The 26,032-nt window shown below is 41.5% G+C and overlaps 1 protein-coding gene across 2 annotated transcripts in view; it reads left to right on the forward strand.

Moving 5' to 3' along the window:
- The first annotated feature begins 3,000 nt into the window (after positions 1–3,000).
- Positions 3,001–26,032, forward strand: part of LOC128831482 (desmocollin-2-like) — a 40,574-nt gene continuing 17,542 nt past the window's right edge. The window contains exons 1-8 of one of the 2 annotated variants that reach the window (XM_054017910.1): positions 3,001–3,559; positions 6,587–6,671; positions 9,404–9,606; positions 10,124–10,243; positions 11,920–12,075; positions 13,864–14,008; positions 23,309–23,475; positions 24,949–25,083. In XM_054017910.1, coding sequence (XP_053873885.1) covers positions 3,485–3,559; positions 6,587–6,671; positions 9,404–9,606; positions 10,124–10,243; positions 11,920–12,075; positions 13,864–14,008; positions 23,309–23,475; positions 24,949–25,083 — 1,086 coding nt within the window. In that variant the 5' untranslated portion in view covers positions 3,001–3,484. The remainder of the gene's footprint in view (positions 3,560–6,586; positions 6,672–9,403; positions 9,607–10,123; positions 10,244–11,919; positions 12,076–13,863; positions 14,009–23,308; positions 23,476–24,948; positions 25,084–26,032) is intronic. The other variant, XM_054017909.1, reaches the window with a different exon arrangement.

Raw genomic sequence — 26,032 nt, forward strand, 5'->3', positions numbered from 1 at the left:
AAAGATCCACCTGTAGATATAAATAAGCTCCTAGTTACCTCACATAGTGCTGAGCATATGAAGGGCCTGGTTTACCTGTTTGTGAAATATGAAAATAAAACTATTTTTCTCCACCAACCCCAATGGAATTTTCTGTTTAAAATTTTTATCTGAGTCCAGTTGACAAATAGATTTTTGGAACAATGGAACAGGCCTATTACTTTGCTGGGTCCCAGGGCTACTAGTCTGCTAGGAGAAACCAACCAAAAGAAGCCAATAATGATCTGTAGAAATGGAGACCAGTAGAAGAATTACAATAAAGTATACTGGGATTTCAATTAGGGGAGCATATTCTTATCTTAAAGACAGTACTTTGTTAGCTTTGGTGAAGGGTAAATACATTCAGAGTACGAGTCTACAAGCACTGAAATATTTATGTAAATGTGATAAGAGGGTTCAGGTTTTTAGCCACTCCTTCAGAATAAGGAGTTTGAATCACCCAGCTCTTGTTAACTATACTGCTATGGATTTCTCCAGACAAATATGCTGACACATAACTAAGGATTCAAAAGGGCAAATACTTATTGTGGAGCATAATGCTTAATAATATAAGTAGTCTGATTCACTTGGAGCATTACATTTGGAAATGTGTCATAATTGGGTCCAAATTGTAGCCATATCCTGGCATTTTACCATGTCTGCAATTCTTTTTGAAATGAATGAAAGTTGTGTAATTTTGATGGTATGCTATGACCCATTAATATTTTGAAGGTTAGCATGGTACTGTAACTCATTCTAACATAATTACTATGGGGCAATTGTGATTTTTGCCACAAGTCCTATGTATGGGGCAACACACAGCTATGGTGCCCCAGGGGGGGAAGAGAGACCCGAGCCGCGCCGCGGGGGGGGGGGACGGGGGAGAGACCCGAGCCGCGCCGCGGGGGGGACGAGGGGGAGACCCAAGCCGCACCGCGGGGGCCTCGCCGCGGGGACCGGGCCGGAGCCGACCCGAGCTGCGGGGACCGGGCCGGGCCAGAGCCGCTGGGGCCTGCGGGAACGGGCCGCGCCTCCCCGGAGCCCTTCTCGCGCCCCCACCCCAGCTTACCTTGTGCTGCTGGCCTGCCCCTGCTTCTTTTCAGACTTCCCGCGAATCAGGGGAGGGGGCGGGGCGTTCAGGGGAGGGGAGGAGGGGCCGGGGAAGTGAGCTGGGGGCGGGGTGGACAGCTGCAGCGCGGTGCCCTCTTGGCGCGGGGCCCAATTCAGCCGAATCGGCTGAATCGACCTAAAGCCGGCCCTGTTCCTTGGTGCAACTGTGTTGGCTGGTGCAGGGGAATGGAGTATTCCCTGTTCCTTGACATCCACTCTACACCCAAATAGTATGAGGAATGTAGTGGTCTTGAGGAAGTTTCACGTCTCTCCATGCTGCCATTCACAGTATGAATAGATGGCACAGAGTAGTAAAGAGAGTTTGATGCCTCCATGGGCGTGCAGAATGGGTCATGCTTTGGCTCTATATTTGCCTTAAAGATAGAGGGAATTGGCAGGATATGTTTATTAAACAAAAAGCAAAAAGGGGGAAAAGCTACCAGTTCCTAAATGTTAGCTCCCGAATTCCAGTTTCCCGGCACACATATTTGACAGAAAAATATTTCATTAGCAATATTATTAAATACAGAAAAATCTGTAATGAAAATGCATGGTACAGCTGACATGCCCCATCAGTAGGTCAGTTCTTCTTTTCTGCTTATTTCACTTAGGGGCAGATTCTACAAGCCTGTGCAGAAATCCCATACATCAGACCTATAACGTACAAGGTGAGGGATAATCAGGGCTTTAACTGAAAGGATAAACTAGAAGCAAAGTAGACTGAAAGATGGTCTATGCAAGGCACTTATGTTGAAATAACTACATCACTCAGGGTGTGGAAAATCCACACCCTTGAGCGACATAGTTATAACAGCCTAACCCCTGGTGTAGACAGTGGTACATCAACAGGAGAAATTCTCCTATAGGCGTAGGTAGCATCTTCACCAAGCACCACAGCAGTGCAGTAAATGTAGACAAGCCCCTAGGTTCAACAAAGAATCCTGTGGCACCTTATAGACTAACAGACGTATTGGAGCATAAGCTTTCGTGGGTGAAGATAAATTGAATGTATTTAAAAATAATAATTTACTTTTCACTATTTAAGTAGTTTGTTTACTTTTTGTACCTCACTCACTTTGGACCACAAAATACAAAACCCATCTTCACCTTTGTTTCTGGTCAGTTTCATTTTGTTTAACATTGCAATATTTAGTTTGGGGGGAGGGGGAAAAACATTTATTTTTTTAAAATCACTGTCCATTTGAATATTTAAAACCATCACAGAAATACTCAGCACTGCCAGCTGTTGCTTTTTCTTCACACCCCAGGCTCTGGAATAATGCATCCGAAGAAGTGGGCTGTAGTCCACGAAAGCTTATGCTCTAATAAATTTGTTAGTCTCTAAGGTGCCACAAGTACTCCTGTTCTTCTTTTTGCGGATACAGACTAACACGGCTGCTACTCTGACACCTGAGAATCTCAAGTTTTCTCTTAAAAAAAAAAAAAAAAAAGGAAATCTAGACAGCTCGGTTGCTTGAAAATGTGAACTCTAAATGAAATAAAAATCAGAAGCCCAATAAAAAAGAACCACAAACTTTTTTTTTTTAAACCTCATCATTTTAAAGATTGTCTTGTGAGTTGTGAGGCTTGACTCACACTCCCTCCGTTGCGGGAGGTTTGGGGCTGGAAACGGCGGCTCAAGCGCTGAGCTGCGAACGCCCCCAGGCTTTTGTCAACTTCACCAAGCTCACCTGCAAAGCCGCTTCCAACATCCCCGCCTCCCTTCCCCTCGCGACTGACCCTGAGCCCCGGGCCCCGCCTTCTCGGCTCCAGCTGCCCCTTTGCCTGCTCTACCTCGTGCGTGGGGGCCGGATTTCACTCGCTCTCTGGGGAAGTGAAGCCAAGCTCCTAGGGCGGTCCCCGCCCCCGGGGACAACCAGGGGGTCCCAGCTGGGCAGGGGAAGGCGCTGCTAGTACAAGGGCGCCGCCGCCGAGACTGCCCCCAGCCAGGGTGGGGAAACCACCCGAGCCATAGCCGTCCAGTCAAGCGGGGCTCAGGTGTGCCTGGCGCCTCCCTCTTCGTGCGCCGCTACGCCCAGCGCTGGGGCCAGGGCGGGTTCCGCGGTGGGCGGAGGAGGGGAAGCAGCGCCTGGCCCGACCCGGCCGGCGGAGGAAGGGGGCTGGCCGAGAAGGGAGTTTCCTGGCCCAGGCGAGGCGCACAGCAAACAACTCAAGTCCCTGCGAGGAGCCGCACGGCTCGTCTGCCGCTGCGCCCCACCCGCCCCGAACAAAAAGAGGGAAAAGAAAGTAGCCATCGCCTTCCCGCTCGCCACCGCACCGGCAGCAGCAGCCTTGCCCCCTGCTCCTCCGCGGGCGCGCTCAGCCAGCAGCCTCCGCCGCCCCCAGCCACCCCGAGATGGCCCCCGCCGCAGCCCGCCAGGGGGGCTCGCTCTGCAGAACCGCCTGTCGGCAACTCCTCTTCGGCCTCTTGGTGAGTGTGGCCAGCGCTCCCCACCCCACAGCGGGCGCCGAGCAGCGCAGCGCCTCTGCCCGGGCCGCGGTGTTCTGCGGGCTGGTCCCGCTGCCGCCGCTGGGGAGAGTTTGGGGCCACCCGCGCAGGATACGGTCCGTGGTTACCCGCAAGGTTTTGGTGCGGCTGTAAGCAGCGGCGCGGGGGAAGCTGTTCTTTGTACCACGGCTAGGGCGGTGGTAGTTGTGTGTGTTTGGAGTAGTTTCTCCCCCCAGAGATGCGTTGATTTGGTTTGTCTGGATCAGTCAGAGCAGCCTCGTTTTTTCTCTTTCGAAGAAACCAAATGCAGTGAGCGTTAGTGAAATGTTAACTGTGTGCCTGCTGATTATTGAATAAGTGTCACTTAAAAAAAAAGTGAAACTTTGGTTTAGATGCAGAGTCTAGATTCAGAGAGAACCATTTCCCCTCTTAACAAATCCCCCCCAAACAAACCAACAAAAACTTTTCCTGAATTCATTTGAACCTTTTTGGGCCCAAGTTGTCAGTGAAGGCTTGTTGAAGTTCATTCCTGGCTTCTCACTTTAAAAATAAATATATATATTTTATTAGGGCTTAGTAACCTTTGCCCCTTTTACATGAACTTGTAAATTAAAGTGTCGGAAGGCACCATTATATGCCATGGAAGGAATATCATGTTGTATGGTGAAGAGGCTATGTGCCTTTCTGGTATGAAAGCCTTACTTACATGAACTTTAGAAAGGGAAGACTAGATGAGTCAGAAAAATTAAATTGACTTTGGTGCTTTGTCACCTACATCTATAGATTTGTTTAGTCCAACTGCCCAAAATGGTGCTTGTGGGGTTTTTTGTTGTTGTGTTTTTCCGTTTTTTTAAGTGGTGTTTCTTGATTAGGGCTGTCAGACTAGACATGCTTTGAGCAGGGGATTGGACTAGATGACCTCCTGAAGTCTCTTCTAACAATAATATTCTGTGATTCTATTGGTTATTACAGCAGTAAAGGATTATCATTAATACATATATTTATTATTAGTCAATAAATCAGGTATGAAAAGGAAAGTTTCTTTATGTTGTATTTATAAAAGTCAAATTCGGTTATTCATCTGAAGCCAAATCCTGCTCACCATGCTCACACAAGTACTCCTATTTCCTTCAGAGGGTCCATGCATTGGAAGGTGAACAGTTTTTGGCCCATTTCAATGCAGGGTAACTTAATTATGTATGAGTATAAATAAATCTCAGCCCTGACCAATTCTATTTGCCTTCAGGAAAACAACTCTTTTTAATGGGTGAGTAAAGTAACATTAGCTTGGCCGCCCCCCATTATCATAATCAGAGTAAAGAATAGGTGAGTAGATTGTCCCTGTGTAAGTAAACTTTCCATACTATTGCCAGGCAAAATTGATTATTTTAATATATAATGCACTCAGTCTTGGAAAATTCTCACAAAAACTTACCTGCCCAGACACAATCCATTTACTTACCCTTACTGTAATCTCGATGAATGGAGGGGGAAAAGCCATGCTAATCGTACTTTACTTACCAGTCCAATTAAAGAAAGCAAAATTCCCCACCTTCTCTTGCACCCCAACAAACAAACAAAAACAAAACTCAACATAACAAACACTCCTTACATAATGCAAGTGTAGGCATCTGTGTCATATATACACTCAGAGCATATTGAACCCTTTTATAGTTACCAGCAGGTCTAGTCTTATCTTGTCTTTGGTTATATTACTTCCATAACTCTTCATGTGACTATCAGACTAAACTTGTTGGGTAATGTTTTGAAATAACATTTCATTGGCCTAAAAAAACTCCTAAACTGTGTCTGATTATATTGTGTATTGTTTTTTAAATTAAAAATAATACACAAGCAACATTTTTTTTTCCAGGAGAGACAGGGAAGTTTTGTAAGGATTAATTACTATTACAAATAGCCCAAATGTTAGCTGGGAAATTAATAGTGATTTCAGTTATATGGTTGAGATTCATGAAAGGATGTGAACAACAGAAATAATTTAAATAGGAAAAGACGCTTTTACTGATGCATACACAATATTTTAATTATCTTAAATGCTGTGGTTATCCAGAGTGTTTCAAAATTAATCAGTTTTAAAATCGTGATTGGCTAGAAATTCAAAGACTGCTTGCTTTTTGAACTAGGAACCGCTATGCCTCCATATCGTTTTATAAAATGTGGTTATTATTTACCAGCTACAGATGGGCGTTTTGAAGTTTGAAGCCCCAATTCTGTAATGTGATATATGTAAGTTGACAGACCTCTGCACATATCTGGAGCCTTATAAATCAGATGCAATTGAAGGATTTGGAGCTTAAGTAGTTTTAGAAAAGTACTTTTGAAGATACAAATTAATATGTATGTGCCAAGTATTATATGACATTAATAAAATATTTATTCCTTTAAACATTACAAATCAATGCAACCCTATAGAAATAAACTTTATGAATTGCTGAATCTTAGTACACTTAGTACACTTCATCCATGGAGTCCAAAGTGCTCTTTAAAGGAAGATAAATTTTTATTTTCCCACTTCAAAATGTGGTGAAGTGGGAGGCCGAGTGTAATCCTGACCCTGTTGAAGTCAATAGGAGTTCTGCCAGTGACGTCAATTGGGCCCAGTATTTCAATCACAGGTTAAATATCTTTGCTGAAGTCACACACATCATGGTGAGAGTCAAGAACAGACCCTGCATCTTCCTAGTTCTAACCCTGTTATGCCACAGTGCTTTCCTGTCATTTGTAATAAATGATACTTTCTAGGTTGTTTCACTGGACTGTTTAAAAAAACAAAGCAAAAAACCTCCCTGTATGTCTCATTACTCATGTAACTTGAAATCAGTCACCAAAATATGTAATACATGTTTCAACTTTACATTTTGGTATTCTTTATTTAACATGACTAACAATCTAGCTCCTATATACTTTTTATGCCATGATTTCAAACAATGTTTAAAAATACTTTCACAGCAAGGGTGACTATTCTTTTTTGTTTTCTTTCCTTTTCAGGTATTGAGTTTATTTTGTGAAGCTTGCAAGAAAGTCACTTTTAATGTTCCTTCTAAATTAGAGGCTGGAACATTAGTTGGCAGAGGTGAGAAGCTTCAAAATGTCCTTCAAAACTCTACATCATCATTTCACCATTTCTGTAGCTGCTTTTACAATGAAGAGGAGATACTGATTTATTTTGTAATAACAATTTATTGCAGTTGTGACAACGCCCAGTTAGTTAAATTCAACTGCATATTGGATTAGCCTTTTACTGAAGGATTTGCTGTGTTTTGTTATACATTTTAACGCTGCACACCAGCAGCATGTGCACATTTTGATTCTTGTTATAACCAATTACTAGCAGATTTATTTTTTATTCAAGGCAGAAGTTTTGGCCAACATTTTCCAACTTGGATGCCTAAAGATAGGTATCTAAAAAAAGATCTAAATATGTGGTCTAATCTTTGCAAGTGCTGAACACTCACAGCTTACATAGAAGGGATACATTTTCTATAGTTAGGGCTCTACCAAATTCACGGTCATGAAAAACATAGACTGTGAAATCTGGTCTTTCGTGTGCTTTTACCCTATACTGTACAGATTTCATGAAGGAGACCAGTGTTTCTCAAATTGGGGGTCTTGACCTAAAAGGGAGTTGTGGGGGGGGGGAGTGGGTGTCATAGTATTGCCTCCCTTACTTCTGCGCTGTCTTCAGAGCTGGGCAGCTGGAGAAAGGCGGCTGCTGACCGAGGGCCCAGCTCTGCAGGCAGCAGCACAGAAGTAAGGGTTGCCATACCATACCATGCCATCCTTTCTTCTGCGCTCCTGCTGGCGATGGCTCTGCCTTCAGAGCTGGGCTCCCGACCAGCAGCCACCACTCTCCAGCTGCCCAGCTCTGCAGGAGTAAGGGTAGCAGTACTGCAACCCCCTCCCCCCCACAATAACCTTGAGCTCTGCCCCCCCCCCCCCCCTCCTTTTTGGTCAGGACCCCTACAATTACAGCACCGTGAAATTTCAGATTTAAATAGGTGAAATCATGAAAATTTATGATTTTTAATATCCTACGACTGTGAAATTGACCAAAATGGAGTGTGAAGCCCTATAGTCTTTAACTTGGATTGTTTTAAAAAAACAAACAAACCCAGATTTTTCCTGTGTCACTGACGTATGAGCAGTGAAATCACATATGGCCAAATCCTCAGCTGTGGCTATGAAGTATTTAGTGCAGTATTCAGGAGAGAAGTTCCTCAATCCTCGGGCTGCTCTGTACTGGGTTGAGCAGCCCAAGTTTAAGCAATTTGACGGGGATTAGGGAAGCCCAGACAACACCCTCTTTTTCCAGATTAGTCTCCTGTGGCAGCATCTGGGAGGGTGTGATGTAGGAGTTGCTACAGAGCCTCTGTGCCACCTGAGGATCTTCCTACACAATGGAGATCCTCTGAGAGCTGAATCTGAGGCTGTATTATACCAGTATTGGCACAGTTTTGGAGCGTGGGTCAGGGTAGTGGCCCTAGTCTCTACTGAAGGAACAGTAGATTTTTATCCCATCAGTCTGTTGAATGTTTATTAATCAAGACTACCTTTAAAATGAGGGTGAATAAAAAGGACATGCAATGGAGAAGCTAACCTTAATGTCAGTTTTTTATAATGAAAATCTATGCAGCTGATCATTGTGTATTTTGTATGAGGGAGGTGGGTATGTATCCTCTTTTAACTGGAATGAATATGAAAGTAATTCATTTAATTTCACTTTATTCAAGAAGAATATTTCAAAAAGTTTTAACTATAAAGGATTACTAAATGGAAGAATTTTATACAATGCATCTGTTTGTCTACAAATATTTATCCATGCCATTGTAGCCTGAATGCTGTTCCTTAACATTTTATTGAGAAAGAATGCCATTTTTGTTGTAATACAACTGGTGACTCATAGCACAATAGTAAAATAAGCAAGGATTTTCCCCACAGTTGCTAAGTTCTGTATGATTTTAATATCCTACAGGATATAACAATACACAGAGCTGTTCAGTACTAGGAATAATGCTGACTTACCTTGCCTCAGAGGCAGAATTCATATTCAAGTGCTCACTTATGGGAAAGCAGGGCTATTAGCAAAGGAAGGAAGATTCCCTGGTGTCTTGAATGCTGAACAATAAGGGGTATTATTTGCTGAAATGCTCTGTAATAATGTTTGAACATTCAACAGTAAGGCAGGCTGTTTTTAAGAAGAGAAAGGAACACTGTCAATTACCCCCTCAGTGGTTATACTTAGGAAACACTGAGATGGAATCTGTTTTTATGAACAAGTTTGTCTGACCATACTGGAAAAAAATCCTGGTCCCGTTGAAGTATGTTGGAATCTTGCCAATGACTTCAATGGAGAAAAGATTTCACCCACTGTCTTGTAGCAGAATTATTTATGTACATGGGTGATGGCACTATTTTAGGATAGGTAAGCACTTTGGGGGGCAAAAAATACACAAGAAGAATTATATTACTTTGGGAAACATTAGTCACCAAAATTAAACCTATTCTCCCCCCCCTCCCCCGACAGTGTCAGTGTAAAGTACTCACTATGGCCAAGTATCCTTTGCAAATGGCCTAATGTGTTTAACGAATGGATGGATGTGCAACATGAATGTAAACTTGTTCAGAAGCTGGGCTCTAAATTCTTAAATAAAATTAGTCTGACCTTTAGAGGTGCTAAGCACATTGACTTGAAATCGGGCCACCTTTACATAGGTGCATAAATATAAACCAAACTTTAGGCATGTAAGTTTGAAACCATTTGTCTTGTTGTGACTTGAGAGAATCTTTGAAATTTCTTTCTTACAGTAAATCTGAAAGAGTGCCTTAAGTCCACAGAACATATCAGCTCAAGCGATCCTGACTTTAGAATTCTAGAAGATGGTTCTGTGTATACAACAAATATCATTTCTTTATCTTCTGAAAAAAAGACTTTTACCATATTACTCAAGGACATTCAAAGACATGAAGAAAAGAAGATACACGTTAATTTGCTAGCTCATCAAAAAAAGGTAGGCTCACAATTGCTACAGACATTTTACTTTTATTTTTTGGAAACTCTTTTTACAGTTTGGCTTCTCATTGTGTAAAAGTTGTTGTTTATAACTCTTAAAATGATCAGGCATAGCTATTGTATAGTAGATTGTGTACTTTTAATTTAGCAATACCTAATAAGTGCATAGGTTTTAAATTTTCAGGACTCCTTGAGGTGGCAAAGGCTGGAAATTGATGTTCATCGAGGGCATTAAGATTTTAGAAAAGCAAATTTTAAGCAATTAAAAAACTTCATGAGCACTGTATATTGGTAGGAAGTATTAAAATAATGAATGTTGCACAGGGCTGAAAACAGAATGGTGAAAAAGAGGATTTAAAAGAGCAAAAACTGGTCCTTAAGATTTGGAGAGAGTTCTGAAAAATCTGTGAGGCTGGGGGCGGGGGGTGGGAAATGAGAGGAAGCAAGTAAGAATATAAACCTTAAGAATTTTTGAGTTGATCTTTATTTAATTTCTTTTGGTCTTCTAAATCCAGACACCTAAGACAAGACATACTAGAGATACAGTCCTCAGGCGAACCAAAAGAAGGTGGGCTCCTCTCCCATCCTCTATGATGGAGAACTCTCTTGGACCTTTTCCATTGCAAATTCAACAGGTACATTTTATACACCAGCTATTTTTATAATGTAAGTGACTTTCCTATCTGACCAGTACAAAATACTGTAAGCCACTGCCTTTGGATTCAGATGGCATCTTTGCAAAAAAGTGAAGAAAACCAACTACATTATTGTTTTAGAAAAGCAACTAAGGTGAATCCTTAGTAACTGCTTTTCAGGAAAAAAATCATAAGATTAATTCAGCCCCTATGTGTATATGCATTGATAGTCTTGCCAAATACGCATAGGCAGTCTGAGGCAGAAGTAAGTCTAGAACACAACTCCTGAATCCCAGTCCTATTTCTCAGAACTTTTGTCTCATTCTTTGTCTATACTGGGGTCCCGTAGAACAAATAATATGATCATGTCACTGAAGACTGTAGCATGTATATACATAATGGGGCCAAATTAAGAGTGTAAAGGCGAGAGAATGCTATTTGCATGCCTAGTAAAGTAGAAGTGTGAGGTTTCGCTCAATAATAAAGGCTGTGAACTGTGCAAAGTTATTAACATCAGCCTTGTCTAGCACTTCTTTACCGAGGCGGAAGAGGAGAGATGCTGCTGCTATGTTTATGTTCTGTCTGGAGCACTAGCTCTCTGCCTACTATGTAGGAGACCGGGTGGGGCCTGAAAACATGATTATTGCAGTTGCCATGGAGATCTGTGGGTCTGGAGCATGCTTATTGCACTTCTGGAGATTTTAGCAGCATTCCTCTAAAAAGCTCTACTTATGTGTAAATACTACTTAGAGGATTATAATCAGGTGAAATCTGGGTGGATTTTTATGAGGACAAGAAAAAAGGCATCGCACTGACCCCAGTGCTATCCCCTTGCCAAATATCAAGTCCCTGCTCCAAAGAAAGAAGGTTCTAAATTTCTTGAAAGAAACTTTTTAGTAAGAACTAACAGTGGCGCAAACCCCCACAAACCACTTCCAGTCATAAATAGCTGAACCAGTTTTGCCTAAAAAGTCAATCTCAGACATAGCAAATGTTAACCAGAATGGTTATGAGTGAGTGATTGAAAATAGGGGTTTCTAATGAAAAGCATTAGGCAACCTTAGCTACACCTGGCAGCTCTGTCTATAATGATGGTGAGACTAAATATATTTTACTCACATCTTCCCCTTCCCCATGCACTCTACTCCAAGCTGGATTTTCTTCCATTGGTATTTGTGAAGGATTAGCAGCCTTTCTCATATGTGCATTTACTATAAAGGTAGTTAAGATTGGCAGGGCCAGCTTTAGGCCGATTCCCCCCGAATCATGCTCCGCACCTTAGAGGGCCCTGCGCCCAGGCAGAGCGCGGCAAGCCCGCGGCCCCGCTCCTCGGGCCACCGCCCCGGCTGGAGCGCAGCAAGCCCCGCCTGGAGCGCAGCAATCTGAAGTGCCACCGAAGACTCAAAGCGCCACCTGGTGAGTACAAGCCCCACGAATCGGGCCCCGCACTTGCTAAAGCCAGCCCTGAAGATTGGCACAAAGCAGACCATTTTCCTGTTCTGTGTAAAAGTTTGAGCTGCTGTAGTACCTGAACCTAAGACTTGGATTTTATACATCTTTTCTGAAGGGTGACACTGTTTTCTATCCCACGCTTACATTAATTCAGAAAACACAGAAACAGAAAGGTGTTTAATGATGAATTATTTTGTCTGTGTTTAACAAATTACTCTTTATAGGTCCAGTCTGACACAGCCCAAAACTACGTCATTCATTACTCTGCAGCTGGTCCTGGAATTGATCAAGATCCAAAGGGTTTGTTTTATATAGAGAGAGAAACTGGGAATATTTTTGCTACTGGCCCAGTAGACCGTGAACAGTATCCAAGCTTTCAGGTAAGGGCCTAAATTGTATACACAATTAAATGTATTTTCATTCTATTGCTAAAGTACTTCACTGGTGTGTTCTAACAGGAATGGGAGGAAAATGTATCTGTGCTCAGACAACTATCCCAAATAGTATCCCTGATATTTACAGCGCAGAAATTGGTGGTGGAAGTGAAGGAAGATCTAGTTTTACAAGACTTCTTTTCTGGTGGAAGAATTGAAAAAGTCCACATAAAGTTAAAATGAGACAAAAAGATAATCAAGAGAGCTGTATTAGTTCCTCAGCATTTGCTTGTTCAGTTCAGTTTTAATGTTTATTAAATGGGTAAACTGCTCTCTCTGCTGGCTGAGAGGTGTAAGGAAGTGGCAGAAGTGGATAGGTCTGCTTCCAATGGACTATTGGGAACATTAATATTCCATTGTTTTCCTACACAATAGGGAAATAGTAAAAATAAGAGAGTCTAATAATTCCACTGCACATTAGATGTTTGTTCATTCTGCTTCCCTCTGGCTTATTTCTCAGTGAATATGCTTCCTCCTTTCTCTTAGGCAGTTGGTTAGCCAGGCTCAGACCTTAATTGAAAAGAAAGCAAATAAGAAACACATGGTCAATTATGTCTACTGCCATTGCTTCTTCACTTTCTGCACCTCAAACACATAGAGTATCAGAGACTCTTGCTATGTTTGGACACCATTTGTCTATGCACTACTGAAAAGACGTTGTTTTTACTTGCCTGACTGTTGTCTCAGGTAGAAACAAGCAAAACTATACAAAGTGTTGGCTCTGCTGTTTTTGGCAACACTAGAGTGTGGCACACCACAAGTGTGGCATGCTAATGTCAGTCAACGTTTCTTTGTAGGGTGAGGAAGGAGGTATGCCAGAAGATAAACTTATGGAATTAATAAGTTTAATGTGTCTGCCACGTGAATTTGTAGAACTGCAAAGTATGTCTGACTTTGACAGTGAGGAGGAAAGTGTCAGACAAGGCAGCTTCAGATTGCCCACCAAGGAGAATATAGAAATAATATTAAGTGTGGAAAGTCTACAAAAAGTGCTGCCACTACCCCCAGAGGCAGAGGGAATGCACCTTTCAGTAAAACTGAAGCAATCATTCTGTAGCTTGTTCTTGTATCTACCTCTACATAGTCCCCACACACACAATTGCTGGTATTGCATTGGTTGCTCACTCCTCTGTTTCCACTTTTGCCAAAAGCTGCACTCTGCTTAAGTGAGCACCTTTGAGTGTGACGCTTGGATCACAAGATGGGTTGGCTAAGGATGGTCTCTTTGTGACTGACAGTGGGTCAGTGTATTCAGATCCCAGGATGGAAATCTTTCACTTGTAACTGTGGAAAATAATGCAAATGATTGTCATGGGGGCTGGGAAGCAGTTAAATGCATTGCTTCTACCACTGCCAGCCTGTAACATCAATAATCTTCTCTTGCATCTGACTGAAAACAAATTTGTTATTGAAATTGGGTCTTGCATGTTATCCTGAAGCAGAAACCGTTAATCACAAAAGGAAAAGAAACCCAGTGCACCAATGGCTAGAAAGAGCTCAGCTTTGTCCTCCATGATCAACAAGGAAAGATTAATATATGCAAATAGCTGCAAAATATTTATTGCAGACATAAGCCATTTACTTCTATTAAGTGTTTTGTCTGCTTATGAAAAGGATATTTGACTTTGTGCTTTGCAGAAATTATTCTGTAGATCCTGTTATCCACTGGGCTGAAAAGGAATATTTCGCCCTGCTCTAGAACAGTGGGCAACTAAGGTTTTCTCTCTCTTATAGATAATTTGCTATGCAACCACTCCAGATGGGTATTCACCAGAGAAACCACTGCCGCATATAATCAAAATAGAGGATGATAATGATAACGCCCCATTCTTTACACAGGACCTTTTTGAGTTTGTTGTTCCTGAACATTGCAATGCTGGTAAGCATAATTTTATGTTTTTTTTTTTTTAAAGCACTGTATGATTTTTTGACCAATAAATATCTAAAATGCTATCAACTTCCAACAGTGACATACGACAATGATTGTGTATAATTCTGATGTTTGATCAGTTTTTCAGTAGGAATAACTAATCAGTATTTTTATATTGAAGGCTATGTTTCCAAAGCACTTCCAATTTATTTTAAATTTGCACCTGCTTCAATTTGCATGCAATATCCACACCTGTATATGCATGCCAGATAGTTGGCCAAATACACATGGACAAATTATGTGCACACTCAAATCAGCAGGCCTTTGGAAAAACTGGCTTTTACTGAGTGTGCTATGGTACTGTACTTCATGAAGGGAGGATTTTCAGATAATGGTCTTATAAACCATCAAGGCTACTAGAAGTTAAAATAGAGCATAGTCTTGAAAAAGAGATTCTGTGCACTCAGTCCAAAAAGTATATCTAACGTGATACTGGTTCAGACCAATGGCCCATTTTGCTTTATATCCAGACATCCAACAATGGCCAGTGCCAGATGGTTTTAGAAGGAATGAACAGAACAGGGAAATTATCAAGTGATCCATCCCCTGTCATCCAGTCCCAAACTCTGCATCCCTGACCATCTTGGCTAGTAGCCATTGATGGACCTATCTTACGTAAATTTGTCTAATTCTTTTTTGAACCCAGTTATACTTCTGGCTTTCACAAAATGCCCTGGCAACAAGCTCCACAGGATGACTGTGCATTGTGTGAGCAGTCCCAGTCTTCTTAATCTCTTCTCATATGGAAGCTGTTCCATACCCCTAATCGGTTTTGTTGCCCTTCTCTGTATGTTTTCCAATTTTTTTTTTTTTTTTTTTTTTTTGAGATGGGGCACCAGCACAAAGTATTCAAGGTATGGACGTACCATTATGATATTTTCTGTCTTATGATCAATCCCTTTCCTAATGGTTCCTAATAGCTCTTTTGACGGCTGCTGCACATTGAGCAGATGTTTTTAGAGATGATCTGTGATGACTCCAAGATAATTTTTACCATTCAAGAAAGAGAATTTAGACCCATCGTTTTGTATGTATTAGGTGGAATATTTTCCAATGTGCACGACTTTGCGCATTTCAACATTGAATTTCATCTATCATTTTGTTGCCCAGTCACCCAGTTTTGTGAGATCCCTTTGTAACACTTTAATTAAATCCAAAGCTGACAACTCTCTTGAATAGTTTTGTATCATCTGCAAACTTTGCTACCTCACTGTTTACCCTTTTTCCCAGATAATTTATGGCTATGTTGAACATCACTGGTTCCAGTACAGATCCTTGGGAGAACCAACTATTTACCTGTCTTCACTCTCAAAACTGGCCATTTATTCCTACCCTTTGTTTATTGTCTTTAACTAGTTACTGATCCAGGAGAGGACCTTCCCTCTAATCCCATGACTGCTTAGTTTGCTTAAGAGCCTGTGGTGAGGGACCTTGTTAAAGGCTTTCTGAAAGTCCAAGTACACTATATTCACCTGATCACCCTTGTTCATGCTTGTTGACTACTCTCGAAGAACTCTAATAGATTGGTGAGGCATGATTTGTGAGGCATCTCTTTACAAAAGCCGTGTTGACTCTTCCCCAACAAATTGTGTTCATCTGTAGGGCCGCCCAAAGGGGGCGGGGTGCGCACAAGTGGGGCAATTTGCCCCAGGCTCCACAGGGGCCCCACGAGAATATAGTATTCTATGGTATTGCAACTTTTTTTATGGATGGGGGACACCCAAAATTGCTTTGCCCCAGACCCCCTGAATCCTCTGGGCGGCCCTGTTCATCTGTGTCTGATAACACTGGTCTACAATTTTTGAGAAGTCGTCTGCTTCAGAGATAAAATGTGCTATTTATTATGTATTTTGATGTGCTGAATTCAAATATGACAATTAAAACAACTTGCTACTGTTTCTAAGATATTTAAGTTTTTTACATTTTGTCTATGTATATTGTGTAAATAGTAGTTTTAATCATAAATTGTAAACCTAGGTCTTTTCATTTGTTTATCATGTAAAGCAACCATAATATGTCACCTGTCCTGTTTATGTAACACTTTAAAAATCAGCAAAAGGGTTATATAAATAAAATTTATTATGAAACAAAAGGCAAAAAACTATTATGTACATAGTTTAGTCCTATTCAGTGTCTACTCGGCGCTTCTTGGCTTCTCTCTTGTATTCATTAAATGGAGCATCTCTTGTCACTGTCCAGCAATAGTCTGCAAGCATTGATGGGCTCCATTTGCCCTGATAGCGTTTCTTCATTGTTGCAATGTCCTGGTGAAATCACTCGCCGTGCTCATCGCTCACTGCTCTGCAGTTTAGTGGAAAAAAATCTAGATGAGAATGCAAAAAATGCATCTTTAGTGACCTGTTGCAACCAAGGCGTATGCCTTGAAGAGGTTTTGCACCAACAACCTGTAGTTGTCTGCCTTGTTGTTTCCGAGAAAATTTATTGCCACTAACTGTAAGGCTTTCCATGCCGTCTTTTCCTTGCCACGCAGTGCATGGTCAAATGCATCATCTTGAAGAAGTTCACAAATCTGAGGACCAACAAAGACACCTTCCTTTATCTTAGCTTCACTTAACATTGGAAATTTTCCACGGAGGTACTTGAAAGCTGCTTGTGTTTTGTCAATGGCCTTGACAAAGTTCTTCATCAGACCCAGCTTGATGTGTAAGGGTGGTAACAAAATCTTCCTTGATTCAACAAGTGGTGGATGCTGAACACTTTTCCTCCCAGGCTCCAATGACGGTCGGAGTGGCCAATCTTTCTTGATGTAGTGGGAATCTCTTGCACGACTGTCCCATTCGCAGAGAAAACAGCAGTACTTTGTGTATCCAGTCTGCAGACCAAGCAAGAGAGCAACAACCTTCAAATCGCCACAAAGCTGCCACTGATGTTGGTCATAGTTTATGCACCTCAAAAGTTGTTTCATGTTGCAGTAAAACAGCTTTAAGACTCGTCTTCGATGAATCAATGAATAGTCTCCACTCATCTGGATCGTGAACGATGTTGAGGGCTGCCATCACACCATCGATATTGTTGCAGGCTACAAGATCACTTTCTATGAAGAAGAATGGGACAAGATCCTTTTTGACGGTCACGGAACATGGAAACCCTAACATCACCTGCCAGGAGATTCCACTGCTGTAGTCTGGAGCCCAACAGCTCTGCCTTACTCTTGGGTAGTTCCAAAACCCTGACAAGGTCATTCAGTTCACCTTGTGTTATGAGGTGTGGTTCAGAGGAAGAGGATGGGAGAAAATGTGGGTCCTGTGACATTGATGGTTCAGGACCAGAAGTTTCATCCTCTTCCTCTTCCTCGTCTGACTCAAGTGAGAATGATTCTGGTGCATCAGGAACCGGCAGCCCTTCTCTGTGGGGTACTGGGCGTATAGCTGATGGAATGTTTGGATAATGCACAGTCCATTTTTTCTTCTTTGACAAATCTTTCCCAAATGGAGGCACCATGCAGAAGTAACAACTGCTGGTATGATCTGTTGGATCTCTCCAAATCATTGGCACTGCAAAAGGCATAGATTTCCTTTTCCTGTTCAACCACTGGCGAAGATTTGTTGCACAAGTGTTGCAGCATATGTGTGGGGCCCACCTCTTGTCCTGATCTCCAGTTTTGCAGCCAAAATAAAGGTGATAGGCTTTCTTAACCATAGTGGTTATACTGCGCTTTTGTGATGCAAAAGTCACTTCACCACAAACATAGCAGAAGTTATCTGCACTGTTTACACAAGTACGAGGCATCTCTGCTCACTTTGGCTAAACAGAAATGTGTCCCTTTGCAAAATCAAACACTGACAAATAAGAGCACGACACTATATGAATTCTAGAGCGGATATAGGGCAATTTGTTCAGCAGAGTGATGTAAGCTTCGTTATGATTGCATCATCCATGACTTCTAGGAATAACATGATGCAATTCATATCATGTATGACGCAATACCAGCTTCAGATTGCATCATTCATTGTTTTGCCTAAAAAGCAAGTACTGTCCAAACCCAGTCATAGATTTATTCATAGATCCAGTCAAAGATGTATTTTAGTCATTTCTGGTTTAAATTGAGATCCCTTCCCTTTATAACTCACTTATCCTCCGCCATTCCCAAGTCAAGGGTCGTATATACTAACCCAATAGCATATCTTGAAAACTAGAGCCAATCAACAATTTTAAGCATCATTTTCGTTCTCAGTGACCCAGAATTAGTAAAGTTCGACTACATTTATTTCAGAAGCATTTTGGCTGTAGAGCAGTGTAATTGTTCTTTACTCTAGTTTAAACCAGTATGCATGCTACTGAAGTTAGGCTTACAGGCCTGTAATTGCCAGGATCACCTCTGGAGCTTTTTTAAAATTGGTGTTACATTTAGCTACCTTTCCAGTCATCTAGTACGGAGACTGATTTAAGTGATAAGTTATATATCACAGTTTTGCAATTTCATATTAGAGTTCCTTCAGAACTCTTGGGTGAATATCATCTGTCCTGGTGACTTATTATTATTTAATCAATTTGTTCCTAAATCTTTTCTTTTGACACCTCAATGTGGGACAGGTTCCCATATTTGTTACTTAAAAAGAATGGCTCACATTTTTTTGCAGTGAAGACCAATGGAAAGAATTCTCTGCAATGGTCTTGTCTTTCTAGAGTGCATCGTTAGCACCTCAATCATCTAGTGGCCCAATTGATTGGTTGGCAGGTTTCCTGCTTCTGATGTACTTGAATGTTTTTGCTGTTAATTTTGGTATCTTTTGCTTAGTTCAAGGGTGTTTTTTTTGCCTACCTAATTTTTCTCTTACACTTGACTTGCTGAAGTTTATGGTCTTTTCTATTTTCCTCAGTAGGATTTAACATTTAAAGGATGTCTTGTTGTTGTCTGTAACTGCTTCTCCTACTCTGTGTAGCCCTGGTGGCACATTTTTGGTTCTCTTAGTGTTTTGTTCTTTGTTTGTAGTACACATTTAGTTTGAGCATCTATTGTGGTGATTTTAAAAAGTTTCCATGTAGGTTGCAGGCATTTCACTGTTGCAACTGTTCCTTTTAATTTCTGTTTAACTAGCTTCCTCATTTTTGTGTAGCTCCCCTTTTTGAAGTTAAAAGCTACTGTGGTGGGTTTCTTTGGTATTTTCTGGCCTATGAGAATGTTAAATTTAATTACATTATGGTCGCTATTACTGAGCAGTTCAACTATATTCACTTCTTGGACCAGATCCTGTGCACCACTTAAGACTAAATCAAGAGTCGCCTCTCTTTTCTTGTGGGTCTTAGGGCTAGCTGTTCCAAGAACCAAAATGGTGTCTAGAAACTTCATCTCTGCATCTTATCCTGAGGTGATGTGTACTCAGTCAATATGAGGATAGTTTAAACCCCCATTATTATTGAGGGTGTGTGTGGGTTTTTTTTTTTTTTTTTAGCCTCTCTAATGTCCTTGAGCATTTCAGTTATTGTCACCATTCTGGTCAGATATTCCTACTGCTAGAGTTGTCTTATTCAGGCATGGAATTTCTATCCGTGGAGATTCTATGGTACGTAGTTGTATCAATATCCTCACTCAATACCAGACACTCAAGTTCACCCATCTTAGTATTTAGACTTCTAGCATTTGTGTACAAGCACTTATAAAATTTGTCAGTATTCAGTGGTCTGCCTTCATGTGATGTAATTGAATGGGACTCTTTTTTTGTTTGTTTGTCTGTTCTACCTGTATTTTATCAACTTCTGTCCTGTCTTCTTTACCAGGATATAGAACATTCCCTTTAATAAACCCTCCCCTAAGAGACATCTGTCTGAATCATGTGTTCCTCTGTACTACTCAGCTTTCCCCCAGCCATTAGCTGAAAAACTCTGCACATATTTTATGTAAATGGGGGCAGTTTAGCCATAATGTACAAAGATAATTACTCAAAAACTCAAAGAATTGTGAAATACCACCTTTGTTCCTAACACAGGGTTAATGTCTGGAATTGACAATGCAGGTTTACTTTGAAAGCCACAATGATAAACTTTTGGGATTGTGTTAAAAATTCATTTTGTGGTATCTCAAACTGTTATAGAGCCCATTCAATTCATTGGGGGGGGGGGGGGGAGAAGGGGAAGGGGAGAATGACAATTTAAAGCAGAAATGCAGAACTGACATCCCTATACTTGATCCATAAAAATTTGAGCCCTGGATCCTGCAAACACTTAGGAACATGGTTAACTTTAAGCATGGGAATAGTCACATTGACTTCACTGTGATTAATGTTTAGCCAACATATAAAGACACGATACTCAGATTCTTCACTCTCAATTCATTTTGAGCGTGCAAGTAAGAGTTGTAAACTTTATAGCATTTTTTTTTTCATATTGCAGCTACAAAAAGAGTGGTCAGTACAAGTATTATTTGTCCACATTATATCTGGTTTAGAAGTGGGTTTTAAAGTCACTTCTGGACTGAATACCTAGAATGAAGTGCAACATATATACCAAAATACTTAAATATAGAATGAACGCACACAGGAGTACAATAGTTATACATTAAACACTGACCATATTTGCCAGAATAATAGATATAGCACCCCTTTTTGCCCTGGGCTGTCTTCTCTCATCCTAAAAAAAACAAAGCAAAATACATTCTACATCAGTGCTTCTCAAAGCCGGTCCGCCACTTGTTCAGGGAAAGCCTCTGGCAGTCCGGGCCGGTTTGTTTACCTGCTGTGTCCGCAGGTTCGGCCGATCACGGCTCCCACTGGCCGCGGTTCGCCTCTCCAGGCCAATATGGGCAGCAGGAAGTGGCGCGGGCCGAGGGATGTGCTGGCCGCCGCCCCCATTGGCCTGGAGCGGCGAACCGCGGCCAGTGGGAGCCGTGATCGGCCGAACCTGCGGACACGGCAGGTAAACAAACCGGCCTGGACCGCCAGGGGCTCTCCCTGAACAAGCGGCGGTCCGACTTTGAGAAGCATTGTTCTACATTATGCTGTCCTTATAGCATAAGATCTATTGATATTTCTTACCTGTCCTCCTTTTGAAGGGGCAAAATTTTACCCTTACTTACTGTAAGGTGTGTTCTTTCTCTCAGAAGTAAGATTAAAGGCCATGCATCCACAAGGGATGTTCCTTCTCCCACCAAAATCCATAGTAACACTTCTGTTGCCTTCAGCGGGAGGAGAATTGGCACCAAAGACAAAGGGCAATATTCACTGTTAGTGTAACTTCAGTGGAAGTTACTCTGCGGGCGAATTTGGCCCAGGAAATACTGTGTAAATTGCTGTTTTCTTGAACATCAAAGTAAGGGTCAGATTCTCCCACCCGTATTCACAATTTAGTATCTCACTGTGTTAGATTATTTAAGGCCCAGTCATAGGGAGAGCAGGGACTAATTACCTGCTACAGTCTACTTCAAGTGAATGGGCAGGAAGGGACAAGGAATGGAAAGAACCCTGGCTCTGCCACCTCTCCTTCTCCTTATTGGCCAGGAGCACAGAGTAGGGGTGTAAATTGCTTCACAAAAAGGGGATGAATTAACTTACTCTCTGTCCAGAATAATAGTGGGGAAGGGGTGGAGTTGGGACTGAGTCATGTTTAATTCTCCGCTCTGCTCCTGAGGAAGTGCCGCTTCCTCTACTCTTACACCAGGCAGATTATGGGGTTACAGTCTAGACCTTTGAATATCAGTGGGACTATGCATGGAGTACAGTGCTACTCATTGTGAGTATCAGAATTTAATCCTCAGTAAATGGTAAATCAGATCACTCCATGGAAGAAATAATTTGGATCTGTTTAAAGCTTTCCAGAAATGTAGCTATGCTTGGGCTATTCCTATACAAACAATTCACTGAAATCTGATCTTTTGTATTTCTGATAAAGACCCTATTTTGTGTCTTATTAATCTGTCTGAAAGCAGCCATAAATAGAGATTTAAAACGAATCAGGCAAATGCTCAGAAATAGAAAATACGGATTTATACTTTTTACTAGGTTTTCAATAATATTCAGGTCTTGTTTTTATAGTAAACTTGTCACAGAGCTGGTCAAGCTCCCCCTACTGGACGCTTGCCAGACTGCTGGGAGGGTATCCAAATGTTGAATCTCATATGCCCGTGCTGGTGCTGGGGAGAGCTTAGGTATCCTCCTGGGCTTTGGACCTCTCGGCAGGGACTTCCCAGGTATAGGACCTTTGTGTCTGATACCTCTCTTGGCAGTGGGGACTTCGCAGCCCAATTGCCTAGGCCTGAAACTGGTGCTGTCTCTTTCAACTGTCAGTAGCGGCTCAGGCACATTTCCCAGAATTCCACCGAAGGTGTGAGCCTTCTGGTTTACAGTTTGACTTCAGGGGTATGTGATCGTCAAAGGAGACCGACAACCTATGCACAGGTTTCTAAACATTATTACTCTTTTTATATAGCCTGGGAGATGCACAGATCTAGACAAATTACATTTAACTGAGCATCCATTATCTGGTTCTCCTTATTAACTAAGCCACCCAGGGCTGTTATCCACCCCAGGCAGCTGGGGCTGGCACTGTTGTCCACCCTAGGATGACAGCAGAAGCCCCAGCCATCTATTCTCCAGTTTATCTGGATTTTTGGTTATCTGATCTGGCCCCAGTCCCAGTTAGATTAGATAATTGGGGTTCCACTGTAATAAACATTTGTATGCATTTTTTCTTGCCTCAGTTTCCTTACCACTCTGGTGAGTGCTTTGGCTTTGGGCAGAACAGTCTAGGGAGTCTAGGATCCTTCCTCTCCCTTCCCTCCACTTTCCTGCACATGGCTTCTCATCCAGAATAAGGAATCTCTGGTCTCTTCTCCTTTTTCCCCCCCCTCTCCCTTTGATAGGTGACTCCTTGATCAGCTTCAGAGGACCACAGATCTGATTAAAGCAGTTGTCCTGGGTAGGAACTAGCCTATTGTCTAGAGGGCTTCCTTTTGCTTAGTGGACCATCCAGACTTAATGTTTCTCTACTGTTTTAGCCCCATACCACTACCCCTTTGGAATTCCAGCCCAACATGGAGGTAAAAGTACAAAAGAGAAGGCAAACAAGCAGTACATTCAAAATGAAGTCTATAGCTGGATAAAGATGCACACACGTGTGCGTGCACACACAATCAGAAATAGTACACAGATTCCCCCAACTTGTCACATCATGTAAAGAAGCAACATGTGTGTGTTTCTAGCTTATGTACAAATAAGTACCAAATAATTAGTTTGGTATTTGTTACTTGGGGTATTTTTGGAATTTAACATTGATAATGTTGTTGTGTATATACAGGTACAGTAGTTGGAAAAGTCATTGCAGAAGACAGAGATGAACCTAATACCCTGCACACTAAGCTGAGATATCGAATTGTATCAGAACAACTGCCATTACCCCAAATGTTTTCTATTCACCCTGAATCAGGTGTAATTACCACACAAATACAACAACTGGATAGAGAGGTAACTTTTATCTACAGCATTATATTTAGCTTCACTTCACAACTCTGTATATATCTGCTCACAGAAAACTATGCAAGATTTTAATGAGACGAGAGAGGCACCATACATGGTTTCAAATTGTCTCTAATGATTTAGAAGCAAGAATCTTCCATAGCTTGGGGAAAACACAGATGAACTGGAGTCTGAACTTTTTTCTGCTTCCCTGACCCAATGTGAGAGTGTCAATTTTGCTTTGCTGCTCCAAACTCTGAAGTACCTTGTCAGCATCACTTGACTGTGCCACTTGCAAAGGGAGCTGCGGGTTCCTAGGCAAGCAACAAAGAGTGAAGAAACAGAGCAGTGGGGCTTAGGAGCAGACTATATTAAAGAAGGCTGCAATGTCCATACAGAGGGATATTGTGAAATAGCTATGCCCATCAATTTTCCCTGTGTAGATAAAGCCTTAGAAAAAGAATAATGTTGAGATTGTGGATATTGTGAATGAGAAATACTGGGGTGATGGCCATGGAAAGTGAATCTTGAGAGGAGAGTACCATCGCTTATTTCCTACAGATGAATTTGAAGAGTTTATGAAGCAAAATTGTCCCCTCTTCCCAACAAACCAAATTTAGCCCAGCAAATCTAGGGAGCTCTAATCTACCAGATCCACTCTCTCTCAGGTGGTGGTAAGCATTTTACTGCTGTGACTCAAATTATTGTCCAGTTAAATGCTTTTTTTCCCCTCCCCTCAATGATCCTATCTGGATGTGTTGTCAGACCTTGCTGACAAGCATGCCTTATCATATCAAGACTTCTCACAAGAGCACTTCCACTCTTTTACTCAAGGTGTAGCATGAGAGAGGTCAGCACAAGATGATTATGGAGTTACAAGATATACTGTTTTGCTCCATCCATGAGTAGTGGGAGAAGACAGTGGAAATCCCCTTCACCAGAAGGGTGAGAGAAAAGAGCAGCAACCAGTGGGTGAAGCTTTTCAGCATCAGAAGCCCCAGGAAGAGACGGCATAGTATATGGGAAACTTTCCCACTACCACCAGACAATAGTGTATCAGACTATGTAGAACTCCTTGCTGCTTTTCCCAGCAGACAGGTGTGCGTGTGATGGGGAAGACCTGGCTTCCGTGTGTGTGTGTATAATAAATATATATTATAGGGAAGAGGAGACAATTGTGGGTGTAGGACATTATAGAGATCCTTCTCTGGTATTCAACATGACTAATAGGTTTCTAGTAAAACTTTCTGAGCTCTGGTATTGCTTAGCCACTGAAAAATATTTTCCTTGTGTTTTTCACAGTTTTTTCTATTCATAAAGCTGGTTGTCTTATTTCTTTTATCCTAGAAAATAATTACATGTTTAACATATCTTTAGAAAGAAGGGGAAGGAAGTAAAGCATTTAATTCTGTAATAAAAGTGACAGACTATTACATGAATGTGAAAGTTTTATCTGTAACCATTTTTTTTGTTCATTTTCAGATAATAAGCAAACATGTATTGCTAATTGAAGTACGAGATATGGACGGTCAGTCTTTCGGTTTGTGTAATACGGGAACAGTTGTCATTAACGTTGGAGATATAAATGACAATGCCCCATATTTTGGCCATTCATTTGTAAGTTTGTTTGTTGTTATGCCTCTGTCACAATTGTGGGGTTGATTGCACCTCCGTCCCTTTCTGGATTCTGAGTGCACCCCTTGAGGTGTTAGACCTCGTACCCTTACCTGTCTTGGAGTGGAATCTTGCAGTTTTCCCAGTCTTTCAGCAGAATCTGGTACAATATCCTGTCCATGCCAACAGGCCCGATGAGAGTTCAAACACCTGCTTGATCCTCTCTTCAGACAGCCTTCTGATCAGTGACGTACATTGACCAACAGCCTTTTTACAAGAAGTACATTTATTAGCAAATGGAACAAAGCATTAGATAAAACTGTTTCAAAATAATAAATAGTTTACATGCATATTTACTCTTCTCTAATCTTATGCTTCATTACAAACTAAATTTAGATGGGTTTTCCTATGGAATTACAGGAAAAGAACAGACCCAATATACATTTTTTCCAAGGAAACTAAGGAGCTCTTGGGATCCAGCCAGGACCCTGTTTTTCTCCGAGAGTGACTCTCCTGGACTGTTTATCCCATTCTCTGTGTCCCTGGTCTCCAAATACCATATTTCTCAACTATCTTTATTACAGGGCCTAGATGGGAAGTCTTTTTTAAATCATCTCAGACTGGATTCTCCCAGTCATCCAACCAGACCATCTAAGGGCTGCCTACATAGGAAGTTATACTGGTATAAGGAAAAGAGTGAATTTAAGCCACTATAGTTATACTGGTATAACACCTCACAAAGGACACTCTTATTCTGGTACAAGATTACCTTTTTCTGGTTTAGCTCATGTCTCTTTGGTAGCAGTTTAAACTATAAAGCTGCTGTAGTGAGGTTTTATGTTTTTGTTTGTTCTCTAAGTATTCCTTTTGGTGATGGCGAAATTCTCTGGATGAAATCCTGGCCCAAGTGAAGTCAATGGAACTAAGATTTCAACCAGTGAATTTTGCCTAC

This window comes from Malaclemys terrapin, chromosome 2, assembly GCF_027887155.1.
Source record: "Malaclemys terrapin pileata isolate rMalTer1 chromosome 2, rMalTer1.hap1, whole genome shotgun sequence".
In the NCBI taxonomy this organism is placed as follows: Eukaryota; Metazoa; Chordata; order Testudines; family Emydidae; genus Malaclemys; species Malaclemys terrapin.